At 42.7% G+C, this 21,176-nt stretch overlaps 1 protein-coding gene across 1 annotated transcript in view; it reads right to left on the minus strand.

The window, feature by feature from the left end:
• LOC146620904 (voltage-dependent N-type calcium channel subunit alpha-1B-like) overlaps nucleotides 1–21,176 on the minus strand; it is a 149,221-nt gene that overhangs the window by 91,370 nt on the left and 36,675 nt on the right. Inside the window, 3 exon segments of the mRNA XM_085367722.1 lie at nucleotides 7,540–7,727; nucleotides 8,586–8,738; nucleotides 9,684–9,775. Of these exon segments, the coding sequence (XP_085223848.1) occupies nucleotides 7,540–7,727; nucleotides 8,586–8,738; nucleotides 9,684–9,775 (433 nt within the window).

Below are 21,176 nucleotides of genomic sequence, written 5' to 3' on the forward strand. Positions count from 1 at the left end.
CTGTGAGTTCCCTCCAAAAAATACAAAAAAGACCCTTTTCTGATGGGGACTGTTTAGTGGCTAAACTGCAACAAACTCTAAGATGTATACTTAATTACTTACATGCAAGTTGTTCAGAGAGAACCAAAGACCTACATGTGGCCCGTCAGCCATACAGTTGGTCCACTTTAATACAGAAAGCAGACAATCACAGTGACTACAGCCATACACCAATCTTGCCACGGTTCTGGGTCAGTTTCGACCCTGCGTTTTGTGTTCTTATGGGGCGACCGTGGCTCAGGGGGTTGGGAATCGCATCTGTAACCGGAAGGTCGCCGGTTCGATCCCTGGGCTCTCTGTCCTGGTCGTTGTGTCCTTGGGCAAGACACTTTACCCTACTTGCCTACTGGTGTTGGCCAGAGGGGCCGATGGCGCGATATGGCAGCCTCGCTTCTGTCAGTCTGCCCCAGGGCAGCTGTGGCTACAACTGTAGCTTGTCTCCACCAGTGTATGAATGTGAGAGTGAATGAATAGTGGTATTGTAAAGCGCTTTGGGTGCCTTGAAAAGCGCTATATAAATCCAATCCATTATTATGTTTTGGTTTATTTTTGAATGATTGTTTTGTTCTCTGAGGCTACGATGATTGTTATTGTTAGAGTTCCATGTTTCTGTTTATTTGTGTTTCAGGATTTGTGTCTCATGTTTAGCATTTAGGTTCCATGTGTTATATTCAGTCTGTCTCTCAGTGTCAAGTCGGCGTCTTTGTGTAGTGAGGTCTTGTTTCCTGTTTTATTGTGAAGGTCTGCGTCTCTTGTGAATGTGTTTAGTTTTACCTCTTGTCTCATCCCGTTAATTACTCCACCACCTGTGTGTAATCTCCCTGTGTTTCTCTGTGTGTATTTAAGTCGCGTCCTCTGTTATTGTAGTTGCTGGTCCGTCTGTGTATCCACCGTGCTCCTTCTGTGTGTTATCCCTGCTGTCATCCGTCGTCATTCTCCGCTGTGTATCCTCCATGTTCATGTCCTGGTTTGTGTTCACTAGTTTAGTTGTTTTCAGTTTAGATAGCCTTCTGTTCCTTTTGCCGTTTGCCTATTTTTATTTTGTGTTTAATAAACCACCCTCACACCTTTACAAGTGCCTGCATTTGGATCCTCCTTTTCTTTCTTCCACACGGCTCACTCAACTCGCCGTGACAAATCTAATCTTTTTCAGTTTAAAGTTGATAGATACATTATCCATCAATAAAGGTATTTGTATTATATTAGTAGCAGTAACTTATTCAATATCCAACCTGCAATGAATAATGACACACACACACACACACACACACACACACACACACACACACACACACGTGGAACTACTTCCACTTATTCCATTTTATTTTTACAGATAACGTGGAACCTCAGCTACTTCTATGTAAATAATTCAAAACATTTCATCTTGAAAACTAATGAAATCAAGGAGCTGCCGAGGGACATTCTGTGGGAGTCTATGAAGGTTTACATTAGGAGCAAATTATCAGTTATGTAGCATATGAGAATAAAGTACACTCTGAGGATGTTAAAACGCTGGTGAGGAACATGGGAGATGTCCATAGGTGACATGAGGTTCACCCACACCAGATCTGTTCAACGAAAAATTATTACTACAAATGGAACGAAATATTCTTATGATGGAGAAGGTGAAAAAAATATATACTAAAATCCAGACAGATTTATTGTGAACATGGAGATAAAGCAGGTAGGCTTCTTGTTCTTCGGTTTTAAAAAAAAAAGTCAGCCGGGCAAATGATTACAGGAAGTGAAATGGATCCTGGCTTAATATCATACAACTATCACGACATTAATGATTGGTTTAAACAATATTATTCTAACCTATACCAATCAGAAGTAGAGGGTAATGCATCAGAAACAGGCCTATTTCTCAACTCTCTGGATATTCAAAAATCTCTCTAGAGGCTCAGTCATCCTTAAAGCAGCCACTGTCACTTGAGGAAATAAGTAATCCTATTAAGCTATCTCGAACAGGCAGTGCACCAGGCACATAATGATTTCCCATCGAGTTTTACAGGGAATACCCTTAAAGCTCGCACCTGTTTTGAAATCAGTTTACACTGTAAAAACAATTGTAATATAAAAGTATTTTACTGTGTATTTTACAGTTCTGTACTGTTCTTCTGGAATATCATTAAATTTACATAAATAGACTGTGAACATAATTTTCTTGTTTTTAAAATGTATTTGTCTGTACATATGCATATTTAGTTTGTTAAAATACATTCACAAATGTATCATAATTTCATTATTCCATTATTTGAAAGATTGAACTGTTAAATTCAAATGTAATGCTATGGAGAAAAATATATAAAATGATTCTTATAAACTTTTTTTTACATCAAATAATTATTATTATTCTTGTTATTTAGGGTGATTGTGGCTCAAGAGTTGGCAGTTTGCCTTGTAATCAGAAGGTTGCCAGTTCAAGCCCCGGCTCGGACACTCGCGGTCGTTGTCTCCTTGGGCAAGACACTTCACCTACCACCTACTGGTGATGGTCAGAGGGGAATTATAAAGTGGAATTGTAAAGCGCTTTGAGGGTCTCAAAAAGCGCTATATGAATGCAATCCATTATTATTTAAACCAACTGTTAACTGTATATTTCTGTACATTTAAGTATTATTATTCATATTGCCGCATTCATTGACCTTGTTTATAGGTAAGTTCATTGTTTAATCACATTAAAATGTTCCTAATTTAATGTTTAAAAGCACTTGAAAAGGGGCAAAATCGCATGTAAAATTAGGGCAACAAACTGTATTGTAATTATTGGAAATAACCGTATTTTCATGAAAAAGTTATTTTCTGTTATTTTCTGGTATTATTTTAGCGCCCCACTTCCCAGAAATTACTGGTTTTTTTAGGATTTTTTTTTTTACGGTGTATAATGAATCCCTGGAAAACGGAAAGTAGTCAAAAACACTTATTCAGGCCATAATCTCAGTCATACTTAAAAAAGATAAGGACCCTGTTCAGTGTAGTTCAGTTCCTCCTCTCACTCAGCAACACAGTCTGAAGTTGTTCTAAGTGTTGATGCTGAAAAGGCATTCACAAAATAGAATGGACTTACGTATTTATACTTCTAAAACATTTTAGATTGGGGCCAAAATTTGATAGCTGGATTACAGTTTTATACTCAGTACCTATGGCTGCATCAGTACAATGCAAGGCTGTTGCCGTGCTCCTTATCTGTTTGTAATCAAGCCATTGGCAATCGCTATTAGATCAGACAGTAGGATTAAGACTACTGTCCAGGGTCAAGGTAAACCACAAAATTCTGCTTTATACAGATGATCTACTTCTGCTAATATTAGATCCAATTAGTGGCATGTCCTACTTCTTTATCTGTTTCAAAATAAATAATTTAGCAAGGTAAATCAACTATAGAAATTTGCCCTTTAAAATTGAAAAAGGATAAATTTACCTCCCAGGGATTAGAAATAACTGGTTCAATCATCTCTATGCATCCATACAATTACAAGTCTATTGTAGGAGTAAGGCTGGGCCATATCATACAGTTCACGGTAATACCGGTATAATGTTAGGCAATGATAAGAAAATGAAATATCGCAATAGAATATGTAAAAGACTAGGTAAAAGACTTTGTTTTCATACGCACATGGCGGAAAAAGCATGGCGGCGACAGAGAATGAGAAGGGGGAAAGCAGATTGTTGAATGAAACAGATGAACCAGAATTGGTTTGTAAAAATGGTGCAACTTCAGTGGTATGGAACTGGTTTGGCTTTCATCCGTCAGATACACATCAAAGCACATTTTTTGGTAGAGCATGCAAGCTGGCCGTTGTTATTAGCGCTATTACAGAACCGATTTTATCTGGTACACGGCACTCAAAAATCTGTCAAAAAATGTTTTCGTACGACCCTGCTAAGCTACAAAGCCGCACCGCTTGATGGATTGTCAAAGCATTACGTCTACCGTAGTTGGGAGCTTCACGGAGTAATACGTATTGTGCTTCAACATAATATTACAGCTTTGTGTGTGTATAACCTCTTTTAAGTATTGTTGATATTATACATGGTTATGCTCAGGATGTCAGCCCATTTCCACTGGAGATGCCTTTTGGTTAAACTGTCAGCAAGGAATTTGCATTTTCACTGTTACATTTTTATATAGCTTTAAGGCACATAAAAAAACAGCTGCTTCTTTAAGAGAAAATACATTGATGAAGTTTTTTTGCACTAATAAAGTTGTGGAGTTGTAAAGTATATTGTCTCGCGTCAATTATATAGTCAGTTATATCATTATCGCAAATTATCAAATATATATCGTGATAAATATTTTTGGGCATATTGTCCTGCCCTACTTAGGAGGAACCAAAAATGACCTAGATAGGTGGTCAAAATTGCTATTGTCCTTAGCAGGATGGATAAACACAGTAAAAATGACTATAATGCCCAGGTTTCTGTATTTATTTAAAATGATTCCTATTTTTCTTCCAGTTAGATTGCAATATTTCTTTTATTTACATGGAATAAAAAACCTGCACGAATAAAGAAGTCATGTTTGGAGAGGATTAGGTTTGCCTAATTGTGTATTCTATTGTTGGGCAGTTTATATTTTTAAGTTAACATAATGGATTACCAGGTTTGCAGATAAAGAGGGACCTGTCTGGGTAAATATGGAACCAAAAACAACAGTTCACCTATTTCAATTTTGACTGCCCCTCTTCAGCTAAATATTGGTGTGCCTGGTGGTCCAAAATTTTATAAAGATTTGGCGCCAATTTGGAAAGTACTTTAATTTGGATATTTAATTTCTCTCCAGTAACATCTAATCATCTTTTTGTGCCATCCCAGACATTTATGGATTGGAATAAAAAAGGACTGATTTATTTTAGCGATCTCTTTAATAAAGATGGTTTTGTCATTTAAAGGCGTTCAGAAGCGGAGACAGGGACTGCTACAGAGAGGCCAAGTACAGGTTCACTAAAGAAGTGGACATTGCCAAACATCAGCACTCTGAGAAGATGCAGCAGCAGATCTCAGAGAATGACTCGGCCTCTGTGTGGAAAGGTTTTAGGAATATTACAAACTACAAGCCTAAAACCCCCCACTCCACTGATGACTTGCTCTTAGCCAACACCCTTAACGACTTCTACTGCCGTTTTGACGAGCCATCAGGCAGCCTTCACACCTCCAACGACCCCAACAATAGAGGCACTTTGGACACTCATTCCCCCACCTCTCCCCCCTCCATAGAGCCATCACCACCTTCAAACTGTTCACCTGCAACACCCGCCCCCTCACCCCACACAAAAGAGGATTTCACACCACCTCCTCCGACCACAACTCTTCATATTCATGAAGCAGATGTGAGGAAGCAGTTTAGGAGTCTGAATGCTCAGAAAGCTCCCGGCCCAGACGGTGTGTCTCCTGCCACCCTCAGATACTGTGCAAACGAGCTGGCCCCAGTGTTTTCTGGCATCTTCAACTCCTCACTGCAGGCATGTCATGTGCCTGCCTGCTTCAAGTCCTCTACCATAATCCCTGTCCCCAAGAAACCTAGGATCACTGGACTAAATGACTACAGACCCGTGGCTCTGACATCTGTGGTCATGAAGTCATTTGAGCGCCTAGTTCTCTCCCATCTCAAGACCCTCACGGCCCCCCTCCTGGACCCCCTGCAGTTTGCATATAGAGCCAACAGGTCTGTAGACGACGCCATCAACATGGCCCTACACTTCATCCTGCAGCATCTGGACTCCCCAGGAACCTACGCCAGGATCCTGTTTGTGGACTTCAGCTCTGCCTTCAACACCATCCTTCCAGACCATCTCCGAGGCAAGCTTTCCCAGATGAATGTGCCTGATCCCATCTGCCGGTGGATCACTGACTTCCTGACGGACAGGAAGCAGCACGTGAGGCTGGGAAAGAATGTCTCGGACTCCCGGACCATCAGCACCGGCTCCCCTCAGGGCTGTGTTCTTTCTCCTCTGCTCTTCTCCCTGTACACCAACTGCTGCACCTCCACCCACCAGTCTGTCAAGCTAATCAAGTTCGCAGATGACACCACCGTCATTGGGCTCATCTCGGACGGGGACGAGTCTGCCTACAGGAGGGAGGTTGAACGTCTGGTGTCTTGGTGCAGCCACAACAACCTGGTGCTGAATGCCCAGAAGACAGTGGAGATTATTGTGGACTTCAGGAAGCACACAGCCCCACTCCCCCCCATCATCCTGACTGACACCCCCATCACCTCTGTGGACTCATTCCGCTTCCTGGGTACCACCATCACCCAGGACCTGAAGTGGGAGCCCACCATCACCTCCGTCATCAAGAAAGCCCAGCAGAGGATGTACTTCCTGAGGCAGCTGAAGAAATTCAACCTGCCAACACGGACGATGATGCAATTCTACACTGCAATCATCGAGTCCATCCTCACCTCCTCCATCACCGTGTGGTACGCTGGAGCCACTATCAGGGACAAACAGAGACTGCAGCGTGTTGTGCGCTCTGCTGAGAAGGTGATTGGCTGCAGACTCCCATCTCTGCAGGACCTGTACACCTCCAGGACACTGCGGCGTGCAGCCCGGATCTCAGCTGACCCTTCTCACCCTGGACACAGTCTGTTTGACCTGCTCCCCTCAGGCAGGAGGCTCCGGTCCATTCGCACCAGAACCTCTCGCCACAAGAACAGTTTCTTCCCCTCTGCTGTTGGACACATGAACAATAACCACATGACTGTCCCCGCCACTAACACATGACCCTACGCTGTGTCACTGCATCATTTCTGATCACCACCTGCACTCATGTATATATCTTTCTACGTAGCACTCATAATTCTTATTCTCATGTATATATCTCATGTATATCTCATGCACATATCTTTCTTTCTACATAGCACTTTAATTCTTATTGTCTGCACTGAAGCACCGCAGCAATTTCCTAATGTTGTAAACCTCAACATCTGGCAATAAACCCATTCTGATTCTGATTCTGATTCTGAAATTCCTTTGTGAAAAACATGATCTACCAAAGTCACATTACTTTAGATATATTCATGTTTTACTTCTAAATAAACTGGTGACTCTCAAAGTGGAGCCAATCAGAACCCAATGAGAATCGACAAGAAAATTGATACGGAATCAGTCAGTACATGATATCGATAATGGAATCGGAATCACTAAATTCTTATCAATTTCTATACCTATATATCATACTGCATGTGATGCTTTTTTAGTGTTTGCCAAACAAAACATAGCTCACTGTGTTTTATCGTGTAAGAATTATGTGAAATATAATTATAGCCCCAGATTGCATGGGAACATTTTTTCTCAAGTAACACTTATTGTGGGCTTTTTTTTTAGTGCTGTGTAGTAATCAGTGAATGCCTATTCTGACGCTGATATAATACCCTGTATTGTATACACATGTACATATGTTTTTTAACACAATAAAATTATGATACTGCTGCCCTGAGGTAAACCAACAAAATATATGGCCAAAGATCTTTTTTTATGTCCCCACAACTGGACTCACATTGTAGAGGATATCCACCCATCCCTCCATTGTAATACACTGGAAAACGGTGAGAACAGCGAAGAGGATGTTGTCAAAATTGGTAATGCCAAAATTGGGTCCAATCCAATACTCCCTACAGACAGTGCCGTTGGCACAGGTCCTTGCTGGAGCTTCATAGCCACAGGGGAAATCTGCAGTCTGCTCACCTGTAACCACAAAGACACACATTGACAGACTAAGGTATTTTTTTAGAAATTGTCACAGTGCGCTGTGTGGCATGCAGGATGTGGACCCAAATGCAGACTCCAAGACGTGGAAAGTAACTCCAAAACTGCTTTATTGCTGACACAAGGAAAAGAATATACTGGGACATGAATAACTCTAAACGAAGAGGCACACAGGGGACCACACAGCTGGGTATGAGGGAGATTGTGAGGCTGGGGAGAAGAAAACAAAAGGTTTAAATATAGGGGGTGGGTTTCAATAATCAATTTATTGATTAAAATCGATTTTAGCTTTAATAAAGCAATATCGATTCATTAAAATCCTGAATCAATTTTTAAATATAAATGTGTTTTACCAGAAACGCCAGAATCTCAGGCTAAACCTCACAAAACAATTTCAACAACCACCAAACAGCTAAAACAGCAAACGAGAGCAGGTAAACGGATTCCGCAAAAAGACATAAACACAAAGCACGGACAAACACATCAGAATCAGTGAGATGTTGGCTTTCTCACCCGGCAGCACGTACACAGACATGCGGTCGGGGTTGAAAGCCGACAGCTCACAGATTCTGATGGACAATGTGATTATTTGGATTTTATTCTTTAAATTTATGTAAGAGAAAGTCTGACTGATGATATAAAAGAATATCACACACATCACAGGGAACATATTTTACAATTAATTGTTCGTTCTCCTGTTGGAGCTTGCTTCACTGCATAATTTCTATTACAATCATATTTTTGTTTATATGGGGGGAATTCAAAATGTGTCACTCAACCCCTTATCTTCATTAAAAAACACATAGGAATGGTTAAGGTTCTATAACATTTGCTCACTTGTGTTAATCCGGAAACAGGTGCGATGAAATTTCCCCATGTAGAAGTCAAGGCCGATGATGGCAAACATGAGGATGGCAAAGAAGAGCAGCAGGCCAATCTGCAACAGTGGTACCATAGCTTTCATGATGGACTTTAAAACCACCTGAAGACCTGAGGCAAAGCAAGAGAAGTAAGATTAGCCATAGCCATGATTGATTGCATATGTAATGTAACATACAAGCATACCATAATGCTATCAAAATATATTTGCAGTAATTCTGTGTATGTTCTCAGTCATTCAGTCATGATAATCTAAGGAGCATGGAAAGAAAAGTGACTGGACTTCTTTAAGTTTCTTGAAGACGTTTCACCTCTCACCCGATAAGCTTCTTCAGTTCTAAGACCAAATGATGAAGAGTCGCAGGTATTCAAGCCCTAGTGGAAGTTGTCCCTTAAGAGGGTCGTGGACCCACTGTTGATCACGTGATTGCTATTGAAAAGTCTTTGAGAAACATAAAGAACTCCAGTCATTTTTCTTTCCAAGCTCCTTAGATATTTACAATATCCTTTGAATTTTTCTTTTACAACCAAGTCTCCTTGTCATTTTGCCTCTGTTCAAAAGATGCAGAGGAACTGTAGTGCTAAGGAAAAATATTTACTTGTTAATCTAAGGAAGACGTTTCACCTGTCATCCGAGAAGATTCATAAGTTCTAGGGTCAAATGGTGGAGAGTCCCAGATTTAAAACCTATGGGAGTATTCCCCCAAGAGGGAAAGTGGACCCCCTCCTATTTTTACGCCAGATGTTTTTCTTGAGTGCGGCTCTTGGCACTAAAAGTGCACTCCTATAAACTGTATGGATGTACTTCAATATACTGTATAGAAATGCTCATATACACTGTAGCACAGTACTCCTATACACTGTATAGTACACTGGCTTAAGGTATACACCACTAAAATTAAAAAGCTGTGAAATTTTGCAATTTATCTTCAGAACAGATGTTTTTGCAGTATAGTAGTTGTTTGTTTGTTAACCTATTATAATGCTGTAACATGCTAACCACATCATGACCATTAGCACAGACAGCACATGTATTAAAATGTGAAGTGGACTTACTTGGAATCCCGGAGACAAGTTTGAGTGGTCGCAGCACTCTCACCGCCCTCAATGTTCTCAGATCAAAGTCAGCCCCCACAGTGGCCAGGATCCTACACACAATAAAGCATGGATTCAACAATAACATTAAGCTGTATAGTTTATAGCCTTGTTTTGGTATGGTACCATCACAAAAAAAGCTGGTATAATTTAGCAGTGGGATGTTCTTTAAACTCACTGACCAAAACCCATGTTGTCTAGTTATTTAACTGGAAATTTATGAAAAGTGCATATGTTCCCTTCTTCCAATTCACAATTATGGCTTGTATTGTGCTTCTGGGGCACACAAAGCTTTAGAAAAGGTGTCATACCCTTGTACTGATTTATGTCGCAATACAGTGTGATCACAGACATCTACAGACTTCTTTTAACCTGACATGAAGTGTGAACTGTGGGATCTTGAAATACGATGAATTAAACTGTGTCCAGTTACTTCAGTGAATTGCTACCTTATCGTGGTGGAGGGGTTTGCGTGTCCCAGGGATCCCAGGGGCTATGTTGTCTGGGGGCTTTTGCCCCCTGGTAGGGTCTCCCATAGCAAATTGGTCCTGGGTGAGGGACCAGACAAAGAGCAATTCAGAAGACCCTTATGAGAAAAACATGGAAGGAACAGTTTACCCTGCCTGGGGAGGGTGCCCGAGGGCGAGCGTCTGGTGGCTGGGCCTTAGTCCATGGGGCACAGCCCGAAAAGGGGACATGGGCCCATCCTCCCGCAGGAGCGGAGGCCCTGGCGGACTGATCCCTGGCTACCAAGACTGGTAATTGGGACATGGAATGTCCCAATTGCCAGGACTCCGTCTCTGTCTGACTCTGGACTCTGTCTCAGTCTGGAGTTGCCCCTGGTGAGAGGCGGCGGGCTGGGGTGGGTATTCTAATATTCCCTCGGCTTGCTGCCGGTACGTTGGGGTTCTTCCCGGTGGATGAGAGGGTTTATCCCTGCGCCTTAGGGTCGGGGAACGAGTCCTGACTGTCATCTGCACTTATGCGCCAAGTGGCAGTTCAGAGTACCCAGCCTTCTTAGAGTCCCTGGGGGGGGGGGGGGGGGGGGGGGTGCTGGAGGGTGCTCCACCTGGAGACTCTGTTGTCCTACTGGGAGACTTCAATGCTCACGTGGGTAACGACAGCAAGACTTGGAGGGGCGTGACTGGGAGGAACGGCCTCCCTGATCTGAACCTGAGCAGTGTTTTGTTATTGGACTTCTGTGCAAATCACAGTTTGGCCATAACGAACACCTTGTTCGAACATAAGAGTGTCCATAAGTGCACGTGGCACCAGGACGCTCTAGGTCGCAGGTCGATGATCGATTTTGTAATTGTATCACCAGACCTGCGACCAGAAGTTCTGGACACTCAGACAAAGAGAAGGGCTGAGCTGTCAACTGATCACCACCTGGTGGTGAATTGGATCAGGTGGCGGGGTAGGACACCTGACAGACCCGGTGCACCTAAACGCGTAGTGAGGGTGTGCAGGGAATGCCAATTTCCGGGGGGCGAGGTCACTGAGGCAGTTAAACAACTCCTTGGTGGCAGAGCCCCTGGTGTGGATGAGGTCCGCCCCGGGTTCCTGAAGGCTCTGGACGTTGTAGGGCTGTCCTGGTTGACACGCCTCTACAATGTTGCGTGGAGATCAGTGGAAGTATCCCTGGACTGGCAGACCGGGGTGGTGGTCCCCAGCTTTAAGAAGGGGGACCGGAGGGTGTGTTCCAACTACAGGGGGATCACACTCCTCAGCCTCCCTGGGAAAGTCTATGCCAGGGTGCTGGAAAGGAGAGTTCGTCCGCTAGTAGAACCTCAGATACAGGAGGAACAATCCGGTTTTCGTCCTGGTCGCGGAACACTGGACCAGCTCTTTATCCTCTCCAGGATACTTGAGGGTGCATGGGAGTTTGCCCAACCAGTCTACGTGTGTTTTGTGGACTTGGAGAAGGCATTCGATCATGTCCCTCGGGGTGTCCTGTGGGAGGTGCTGCGGGAGTATGGGGTGTCTGGCCCATTGCTACGGGCCATTCGATCCCTGTACAACCATTGCAAGAGCTTGATTCGCATTGCCGGCAATAAGTCGGACTCATTCCCGGTGGGTGATGGGCTCCGCCAGGGCTGCCTTTTGTCACCGATTCTGTTCATAATTTTTATGGACAGGATTTCTAGGCGCAGCCAAGTGGCGGAGGGCTTTCACTTCGGTGGCCTCAGAATCTCATCTCTGCTTTTTGCGGATGATGTGGTTCTGTTGGCTTCATCGGGTGATGGCCTCCAGCTCGCACTGGAACGGTTCGCAGCTGAGTGTGAAGCAGCGGGAATGAGGATCAGCACCTCCAAATCTGAGGCCATGGTTCTCAGCCGGAAAAGGGTGGAGTGCCCACTACGGGTCGGGGATGAGTTCCTGCCCCAAGTGGAGGAGTTCAAGTATGTCGGGGTCTTGTTCGCGAGTGATGGGAGAAGGGAGCCGGAGATCGACAGACGGATTGGTGCTGCGGCTGCAGTATGCGGTGAAGAGGGAGCTGAGTGTAAAAGCAAAGCTCTCAATTTACCGGTTGATCTATGTCCCTACCCTCACCTATGGCCGCGAGCTGTGGGTAGTGACCGAAAGAACGATATCACGGATACAAGCGGCGGAAATGAGCTTCCTTCGAAGGGTGGCTGGCCTCTCCCTTAGAGATAGGGTGAGAAGTTCAGCTATCCGGGAGGGGTTCAGAGTAGAGCCGCTGCTCCTCCACAAATCGAAAGGAGCCAGCTGAGGTGGTTCGGGGATCTGACAAGGATGCCTCCTGGGTGAGGTGTTCCTGGCATGTCTCACCGGGAGGAGGCCCCAGGGCAGACCCAGGACACGCTGGAGAGATTATATCTCTTGGCTGGCCTGGGAACGCCTTGGTGTTCCCCCCGGATAAGCTGGAGGAGGTGGCTGGGGAGAGGGAGGTCTGGGCTTCTCTGCTTAGGCTGCTGCCCCTGTGACCCGACCCTGGATAAAGCGGAAGAAGATGGATGGATGGATGGATGGATGGATGGATAGACATGCAGTGTGAACTGTGGGATCTTGAAATACACAAGTGTATCCCTTTTTAAACTGTGTCCGGTTACTTCAGTTTGCCAGCTGGACTCAAATCAACTTCAAGACATTACAGAGTGTGCATGAATCTGAAACCTTGACATGTAGAATAGCAATGGTGGATTTTTGGTATGCAGAGTGGAGTACAGCAGGGAGGAGGGGCAGCCCAAACAACAAACACCACTTCTAAAAGTAAACTTCAATTGGTCACAGCAGAACATCTTATAAGCTTAGTGTGACTTGTGGCTGAGCTGCTACAGAACTCTCATTCAATCAATCAATCAAAAATTGTTTAGAGTCACTGATCCTATGAAGAGACATTTTTATTCTAATAGAACTGCTCACATCAAGACTCACAATGCCTCCATCCATAGGACACGAGGGCTCTGAATGAAGATGAAAAATGTGTAAGACAGCAGTCTCCTCTATTAATACTTAAGTGTCAGGTAAACATGTTAATAAGACTTTTCTTATGACATAATGTCTTAATTAACAAAAACACTTTTGTACGCTGATCAAAGATGGTAGCCACTGGCTCATGTGCAATTTAAAAAAAAACCTGCCTATGAAAATAATCAAGTCCATAACAATATTTGCAACAGACTAGCAGAATTGTTTACTAAAGCATTCATCCATCATGGGCTTATTATTATTAGGGTTGTGGAGGGGATTGGAACCTATCCCAGGTATTAGAGCAGAGCAATATGGCCAAAAATATTTATCACAATATATATTTGAAAAGTTGCGATAACAATATAACTGACGATATAATTGAATTATAATATATTATAATAGGTTAACAAACATAAAATATAACTCCATAACTTTACTAGCGCAAAAAAACCCATCAATTTATTTTTACTTAAACAAGCAGCTGTTTTTATGTGCATTAAAGCTATATAAAAATATAACAATGCAAATGCAAATTCCTTGCTGAAAGTTTAACCAAAAGGCATTTCCAATGGAAATGGGCTGACATATCCTGAGCATAACTATGTATAATATCCACTAACATTAAACTGCAGAGTGCCTAATAATAAGTCAAATAGGTATTTTTTGGACCATAAGGTGCACGGGATTATAAGGCACATTAACAGAAACAAAGCAGTCAGATAAGTCAAACTTTATTCAACTCATTCTTCTTGCTTCCCCCACTTCTGTACCATTGATTCATGCTGTATTCTATCACAGCTGCTCTATTCTCATGTTGCAGTATACAGGGAGTGCAGAATTATTAGGCAAGTTGTATTTTTGAGGAATAATTTTATTATTGAACAACAACCATGTTCTCAATGAACCCAAAAAACTCATTAATATCAAAGCTGAATGTTTCTGGAAGTAGTTTTTAGTTTGTTTTTAGTTTTAGCTATTTTAGGGGGATATCTGTGTGTGCAGGTGACTATTACTGTGCATAATTATTAAGCAACTTAACAAAAAACAAATATATACCCATTTCAATTATTTATTTTTACCAGTGAAACCAATATAACATCTCCACATTCACAAATATACATTTCTGACATTCAAAAACAAAACAAAAACAAATCAGCGACCAATATAGCCACCTTTCTTTGCAAGGACACTCAAAAGCCTGCCATCCATGGATTCTGTCAGTGTTTTGATCTGTTCACCATAAACATTGCGTGCAGCAGCAACCACAGCCTCCCAGACACTGTTCAGAGAGGTGTACTGTTTTCCCTCCTTGTAAATCTCACATTTGATGATGAAGCAAAGGTTCTCAATGGGGTTCAGATCAGGTAAACAAGGTGGCCATGTCATTAGTTTTTCTTCTGTTATACCCTTTCTTGCCAGCCACGCTGTGGAGTACTTGGACACGTGTGATGGAGCATTGTCCTGCGTGAAAATCATGTTTTTCTTGAAGGATGCAGACTTCTTCCTGTAACACTGCTTGAAGAAGGTGTCTTCCAGAAACTGGCAGTAGGACTGGGAGTTGAGCTTGACTCCATCCTCAAGCCGAAAAGGCCCCACAAGCTCATCTTTGATGATACCAGCCCAAACCAGTACTCCACCTCCACATTGCTGGCATCTGAGTCGGGCTGGAGCTCTCTGCCCTTTACCAATCCAGCCACGGTCTTGACGTTTCAGCTTGTGTGTCTTGTTCAGTGGTGGTCGTCTTTCAGCCTTTCTTACCTTGGCCATGTCTCTGAGTATTGCACACCTTGTGCTTTTGGGCACTCCAGTGATGTTGCAGCTCTGAAATATGGCCAAACTGGTGGCAAGTGGCATCTTGGCAGCTGCACGCTTGACTTTTATCAGTTCATGGGCGGTTATTTTGAGCCTTGGTTTTTCCACACGCTTCTTGCGACCCTGTTGACTATTTTGAATGAAACGCTTGATTGTTCGATGATCACGCTTCAGAAGCTTTGCAATTTTGAGACTGCTGCATCCCTTTGCAAGATATCTCACTATTTTTGACTTTTCTGAGCCTTTCAAGTCCTTCTTTTGACCCATTTTGCCAAAGGAAAGGACGTTGCCTAATAATTATGCACACCTGATATAGGGTGTTGATGTCATTAGACCACACCCCTTCTCATTACAGAGATGCACATCACCTATTATGCTTAATTGGTAGTAGGCTTTCGAGCCTATACAGCTTGGAGTAAGACAACATGCATGAAGAGGATGATGTGGACAAAATACTCATTTGCCTAATAATTCTGCACTCCCTGTAATTCCTACAGGTGTTCCAACTTTTCTAGATTACTGGATTACTTACACACCCTTGTGAGCATCAGTTGAACAGTATTGTACAAGTTTACAAGCATTGTACAGAGTAGTGTGTTGCTACAAAAATGGCAAGGAAAGGGCAATTAACAATGCAAGTAAGTAACATTTATTTATATAGCACATTTCACAGATAAAAATCACAAAGTGCTTCACAATAAAATCAGAAGTACAACTAAAATAATATAAAACAGTGAAAAAATTCATTAAAAGCTTGTTTGTATAAAAATGTCTTCAGCTGCTTTTTAAAGGAGTCAGTAGAGTCAAGACAGCGTAAAGACAACAGCAGGGAGTTCCACAGCCTTGGTGCCAGTGCCTGATAAGCCTGATCCCCACGTGTTTTAAACCTAGTACATGGGACCACCAGTAACCTCTGACCTGGCGACCTAAGCGATGAAGCATGAGGTTCTCAACAGGGGCCCGTTCTTCGTACGTCGCTTACTACATCCAAGATCAAATGACACATCCAAGACCAAATCATCGCGCTAACCGTGAACTCGCTAATCCGGTTCTCCGAACACACCTGCTGTTGATGATTAGTACAGCTGGATGAAGTAATGTGAGATCACTGGGTGTCGTAAAAGGGGCTACGCATCGATAGTAGAAACATTGATCGGCAACCCTCTGATTGGTCGGCGAAAATGTCGAAGGAGAGCGCTCGGTATTTTTCGGCAGCAGAGCAAGAACTCTTGAGTGAGGGATTTCAGGAGTTTCAGAGTTTAATTAAAATGCAAGGGAACACTGCAAAGGCATCAAAAGCAAGGAGAGAGGGCTGGCAGAAAGTTGCTGACAAATTAAACTCGTAAGTGATTTAATAATAACAATAATAATGGAGTGGATTAATATAGCGCTTTTCAAGGCACCCAAAGCGCTTTACAATGCCACTATTCAGTCACTCTCACATTCACACACTGGTGGAGGCAGCTACAGGTGTAGCCACAGCTGCCCTGGGGCAGACTGACAGAAGCCAGGCTGCCATATCGCGCCATCAGCCCCTCTGGCCAACACCAGTAGGCGGTAGGGTAGATTTATTATATTACACTATATTATCCAATATTATATTACATTATATTATATTATGTTATATTATATCCCATGCCGCACAGCAAGAAGGTCCTGAGTTCAATTCCAACAACAGGCCGGGGTCTTTCTGTGTGGAGTTTGCATGTTCTCCCCGTGTTTGCGTGGGTTCCATCTGGGTACTCCGGCTTCCTCCCACCGTCCAAAGACATGCAGCTTGTGGGGATAGGTTAATCGGAAAATCCAAATTGCCATTAGGTGTGAATGTGCGAGTGAATGTGAGTGTGAATGGTTGTTTGTCCCTGTGTGTTGGCCTATGACAGCTGGGATAGGCTCCAGCGCCCCCCGCGACCCTGAAAAAGGATAAGCGGAAGCGAATGGATGGATGAATGGATATTATATCCCCTTACACATTAGAGCCACAACAGGACCCACTAGAACATGGGAACAAGTAAAAGTGAAATATAAGAATAGTCTACAGAATGGTAATATTTATCACTTATATTGCTTTTCGTCTCTTGAAAAGAGACCCTGAAATAATCTGTTTGTTTGTTCATAACAGCAACCAAGAAAAGGGCAGAGCAAAAAAAAAGACAGGTGGTGGTCCTGCACCCCCTCGTCAACAAGTTGGTTAAGTGAATAATACCCTCACGGGAATATCGATATCTCTCTATGAGCACACTGTCGCGCTGAGCTAAAGGATCCTGTCTATCCCGCAATATACGCTGGATTCTGAGGACTCTCCTTATCAATCTTGCACCTTCCGCAATGGGTTGCTCGCGTATACGGACAGGACATGGCTGCGACAGGCTTCCCAAATCCACCTTCGCTTTTATAGCCGTGGTCTCTCATCTTGATTACACAAAGTAATTTGCAATTACTACTCTGAAATATGAATTACATCTGTAATAATCACATACATGTAATAGAATGTTAATAGTACATTTCCCTTTTTTAGGAAATGACCTGTATGTATCTGTGTGAAATCAATAAATGGATCAGGTACTGCATTATCTTTATTTACATTGATGTTATTTATTTATGGTGAAACAGTGGTGGAATATCGCTGTTGCTTTCGTATAAATGAAGCGGACATACCTGAGTGGCCGCGATCTAATCCTGTTTACATAAAGTAAACCTGCTCCCGAGCAGGTTTACGCTTACGGCTCTGTTGCTATGGCAGCAAGTCCCGGATGAGCTTCGGGGAACCGAACGATCCAAGATCACGCGAAATCGTCAACAATCTAATCCAGCTAACCTACTTAGCGAGGTACGAAGAACGGGCCCCAGGTCAAAGATATACTGGGGAGCTTCACCGTGCAGAGCTTTAAAAGTTACAACTAAAATTTTAAAGTGAACCCTAAAATTTACTGGCAGTCAATGAAGGGAAGCCAAAACTGGAGTAATGTGTGACCTCTTGTTTGTGCCAGTTAAAAGTCTTGCCGCGGCATTCTGTACAGTTCGAAGGCTATCCAGAGCAGATTTGTTGAGACAAGTAAAAAGACCATTGCAATAATCCAAACGAGAAGAGATAAAAGCATGAATAATCATCTCAAATTCTGGCTTTGACACCAGTAGTCTGAGTTTAGAAATGTTTCTTAGATGATAAAAACAGTTCCAGACAAGTTGTTTAGAGTGTTTCTCAAGAGAAATTGAACTGTCAAATATAACACCTAGGTTTCTGAGACTCAACTGAAATGAAGGGTCTAAAAAGCTGAAAGCATGTGTTCAGGTGCAGTAGTCAAGGTTTCTGTTTTATCTGCATTTAACTGGAGGAAATGGTCCTTTAACCATTGTTTGATTTCTAACAGACAATTATTTAAACAGGAAAATTTATAAAACTCAGAAGTTTTGAAAGAACAGTATAACTGAATGTCATCAGCATAGAGATGATAAGAAATATTATTGTAACGTCTGATAATTTGGCCTAGAGGGAGTATATACAACAAAAAGAGAATCGGTATCCTTGAGGTATCCCAGAAGGCAGAACTGATGTTTCAGACAACACATGATTCATACAGATTATAAAGATCTCTCAGATAGATACGACATAAACCACTTTAAAACAACACCAGTAATCCCAACAAGTCCTTCAGCCTGTTTATCATGATACTGTGATCGACAGTATCAAAAGTAGAGGTGGGATCCAACATAACCAGAACAGTGTACTCTCCAGAGTCTGCTGCCATCAGAATGTCACTAGACACTTTAAGTAAAGCAGTTTCAGTGGAATGTAATTTGCGGAAACCAGACTGGAAAATGTCCAGAACATTGTTCTTCTCCAAAAAGTTGTTAAGTTGTTCTGCAACTGTTTTTTCCACGATCTTTGGCACCAATGGTAATTTTGATATTGGCCTGTAGCTGCTTGGAAGAGATGGGTCCAAATTTGGTTTCTTTAATATTGGTTCAACAATAGCTTGTTTAAAATAGCTGGAAATTGAGCCAGTATAAAGAGAAGTATTAATTATTTCCAGAATATAGGGGCCAATAGAGTCAAACACACTAATGAAAAATGATGGAGAAAGCATATCAAGGTGGCTTGAAGTCTGACCAGGCACAGCACTGATGTCCTGTAAGGTAACAGGAGTAAAAGAGGACCAGGTATCAGAGGTAAGCAAGGTGTCAATGTGATACTGAGAGGATGATGGAGAAATATTTAAACTGACGGCAGCGACCATATTAACAAAGTAATTAAAAAAGTCATTACAATCAGATTTTGTATAGACTGGTACATGAGGAATATCAGGAGAGACAATGTTCTTAATTGTATCAAACAATACTCTGGGATTGTTCTTTTTTGAAGCTATTAAATCAGCAAAATATTCAGTTCTGGCATTTTTTTATCATGTCGTTAAGTGAGAAAATTGATTCCTTGAGATGTACCCTATGTACCTCAAGCTTGGAAGCCTTCCATTAACGTTCTAATTTGCGACAATATCTCCTAAAATTTTGAATATTTTCATTTCTCCAGGGAAAGAAATTTGAGGAATGGACAACATTTTGTTTCAGAGGTGCCATTGTATCTTAAATAGATTGACATTGATTGTTAAAAGACAAAATAAGTGAATCCACGTCATCTTGAGCCAGCGAGGGTCAAACATGGCAGAGAACCTTCTAGCAGCATCCTGGTTCATAATCCACCTGTGGATCATCAGTTTAGGAGGTGAAGGATCCACGTAAAATGACAAATTAAAGAATATGCAACTATGGCCACTCATATGGACATCCTCCACACATGCATCATGTATATTTAAACACAGGGAGAAAACAAGATCCAGTGTGTGGCCCTTTGTATGTGTGGGGCCAAAAACATGCTGCTTAAAGTTAAAAGACTGAGTGATAGCGATGAGCTCAGCAGCAGTGTTACAGGATGCATCATCAATATGAAGGTTGAAGTCTCCCAATATTACAACCTTCTCCAGTTTAATGATCGATGTCAGAAGGTCGTTAAATCAGTTAGAAAGACCCCGGCAGGTCCAGGCGGTCGATAGATTAAAATACAATAACATGTTTTCAGAGAACCGACCTTCATCATCTGTGACTCAAATGAAGAAAAGGCGTCCGAGGTAAAATGGTAAATGGTAAATGGCCTGCATTTGTATAGCGCTTTTCTAGTCCATAGGACCCCAAAGCGCTTCACACTACATTCAGTCATTCACCCATTCACACACACATTCATACACTGGCGATAGCAAGCTACATTGTAGCCACAGCTGCCCTGGGGCGCACTGACAGAGGCGAGGCTGCCGGACACAGGCGCCACCGGACCCTCTGACCACCACCAGAGGTCATCAGTCTGCATGTGACTCTGTCCTGATAAACAGCAGCAAGTCCAAGTTAAGCAGGGCAAACCGAACTGATGACTGTTTATTTGCGAAATCTACAGCTGACCACAGCGGCACTTGAATTAAACACCTGTGCACACATGTGGATCTGGCAACTCCAGAGCTGGGAAAAGCCTTGATTGATGAGCAGACATAGCTGTCATCAGCAAAACGGAGAATGGATGATGGCCACAGAGCGAGCAAACTGCTTTCGAGCCATGGGGCTCAGGTCCCAGACGACGGCGTAACATCCCCAGCAAACAACAGGAGAGGAACTGGTCGCAGGCACCGAGAGTGTAGTATTGTTCTATGTTCTGTAGTATTCATTCCACCTCATTTCATTTCTGTATTTTATGTATATAAGTTTAGATTAGTTATTTATAGTTGGTTTACACAGCTTTGTGTATGTATGTGTATGTATGTGTAATGTGTATATATAGACACATATATGTGTGTGTGTGTGTGTGTGTGTGTGTGTGTGTGTGTGTGTGTGTGTGTGTGTGTGATTTACATTGCTGTGCTTGAGAGCCACCACCATCTACCGGAACCAAATTCCTTGTATGTGTCTGCACATATACTTGGCCAATAAACACGATTCTGATTCTGATTCTGAGTCACCCCACAGCCAAGTAGCTAGCCTCCGGTACCTTCTCCGTTTCACCTGGACGCCGGCACTCGTTCCCCTTTTTCGTCTCTTGAGGGTGGAAATCCCGCGGGTTGTGCACAGTAGCACGCACTCAGGTGAGGAACACACCAGAGAAGGAGGAAAAGTTTTTCCCAAAGCCACAACTGAATCAGAGGACAAGTTTCTGAGAGTTAACAG

Source organism: Diplotaxodon limnothrissa, linkage group LG12 (assembly GCF_057381915.1).
Source record: "Diplotaxodon limnothrissa isolate DT_005_m linkage group LG12, D_limnothrissa_male_GT1.1, whole genome shotgun sequence".
In the NCBI taxonomy this organism is placed as follows: Eukaryota; Metazoa; Chordata; class Actinopteri; order Cichliformes; family Cichlidae; genus Diplotaxodon; species Diplotaxodon limnothrissa.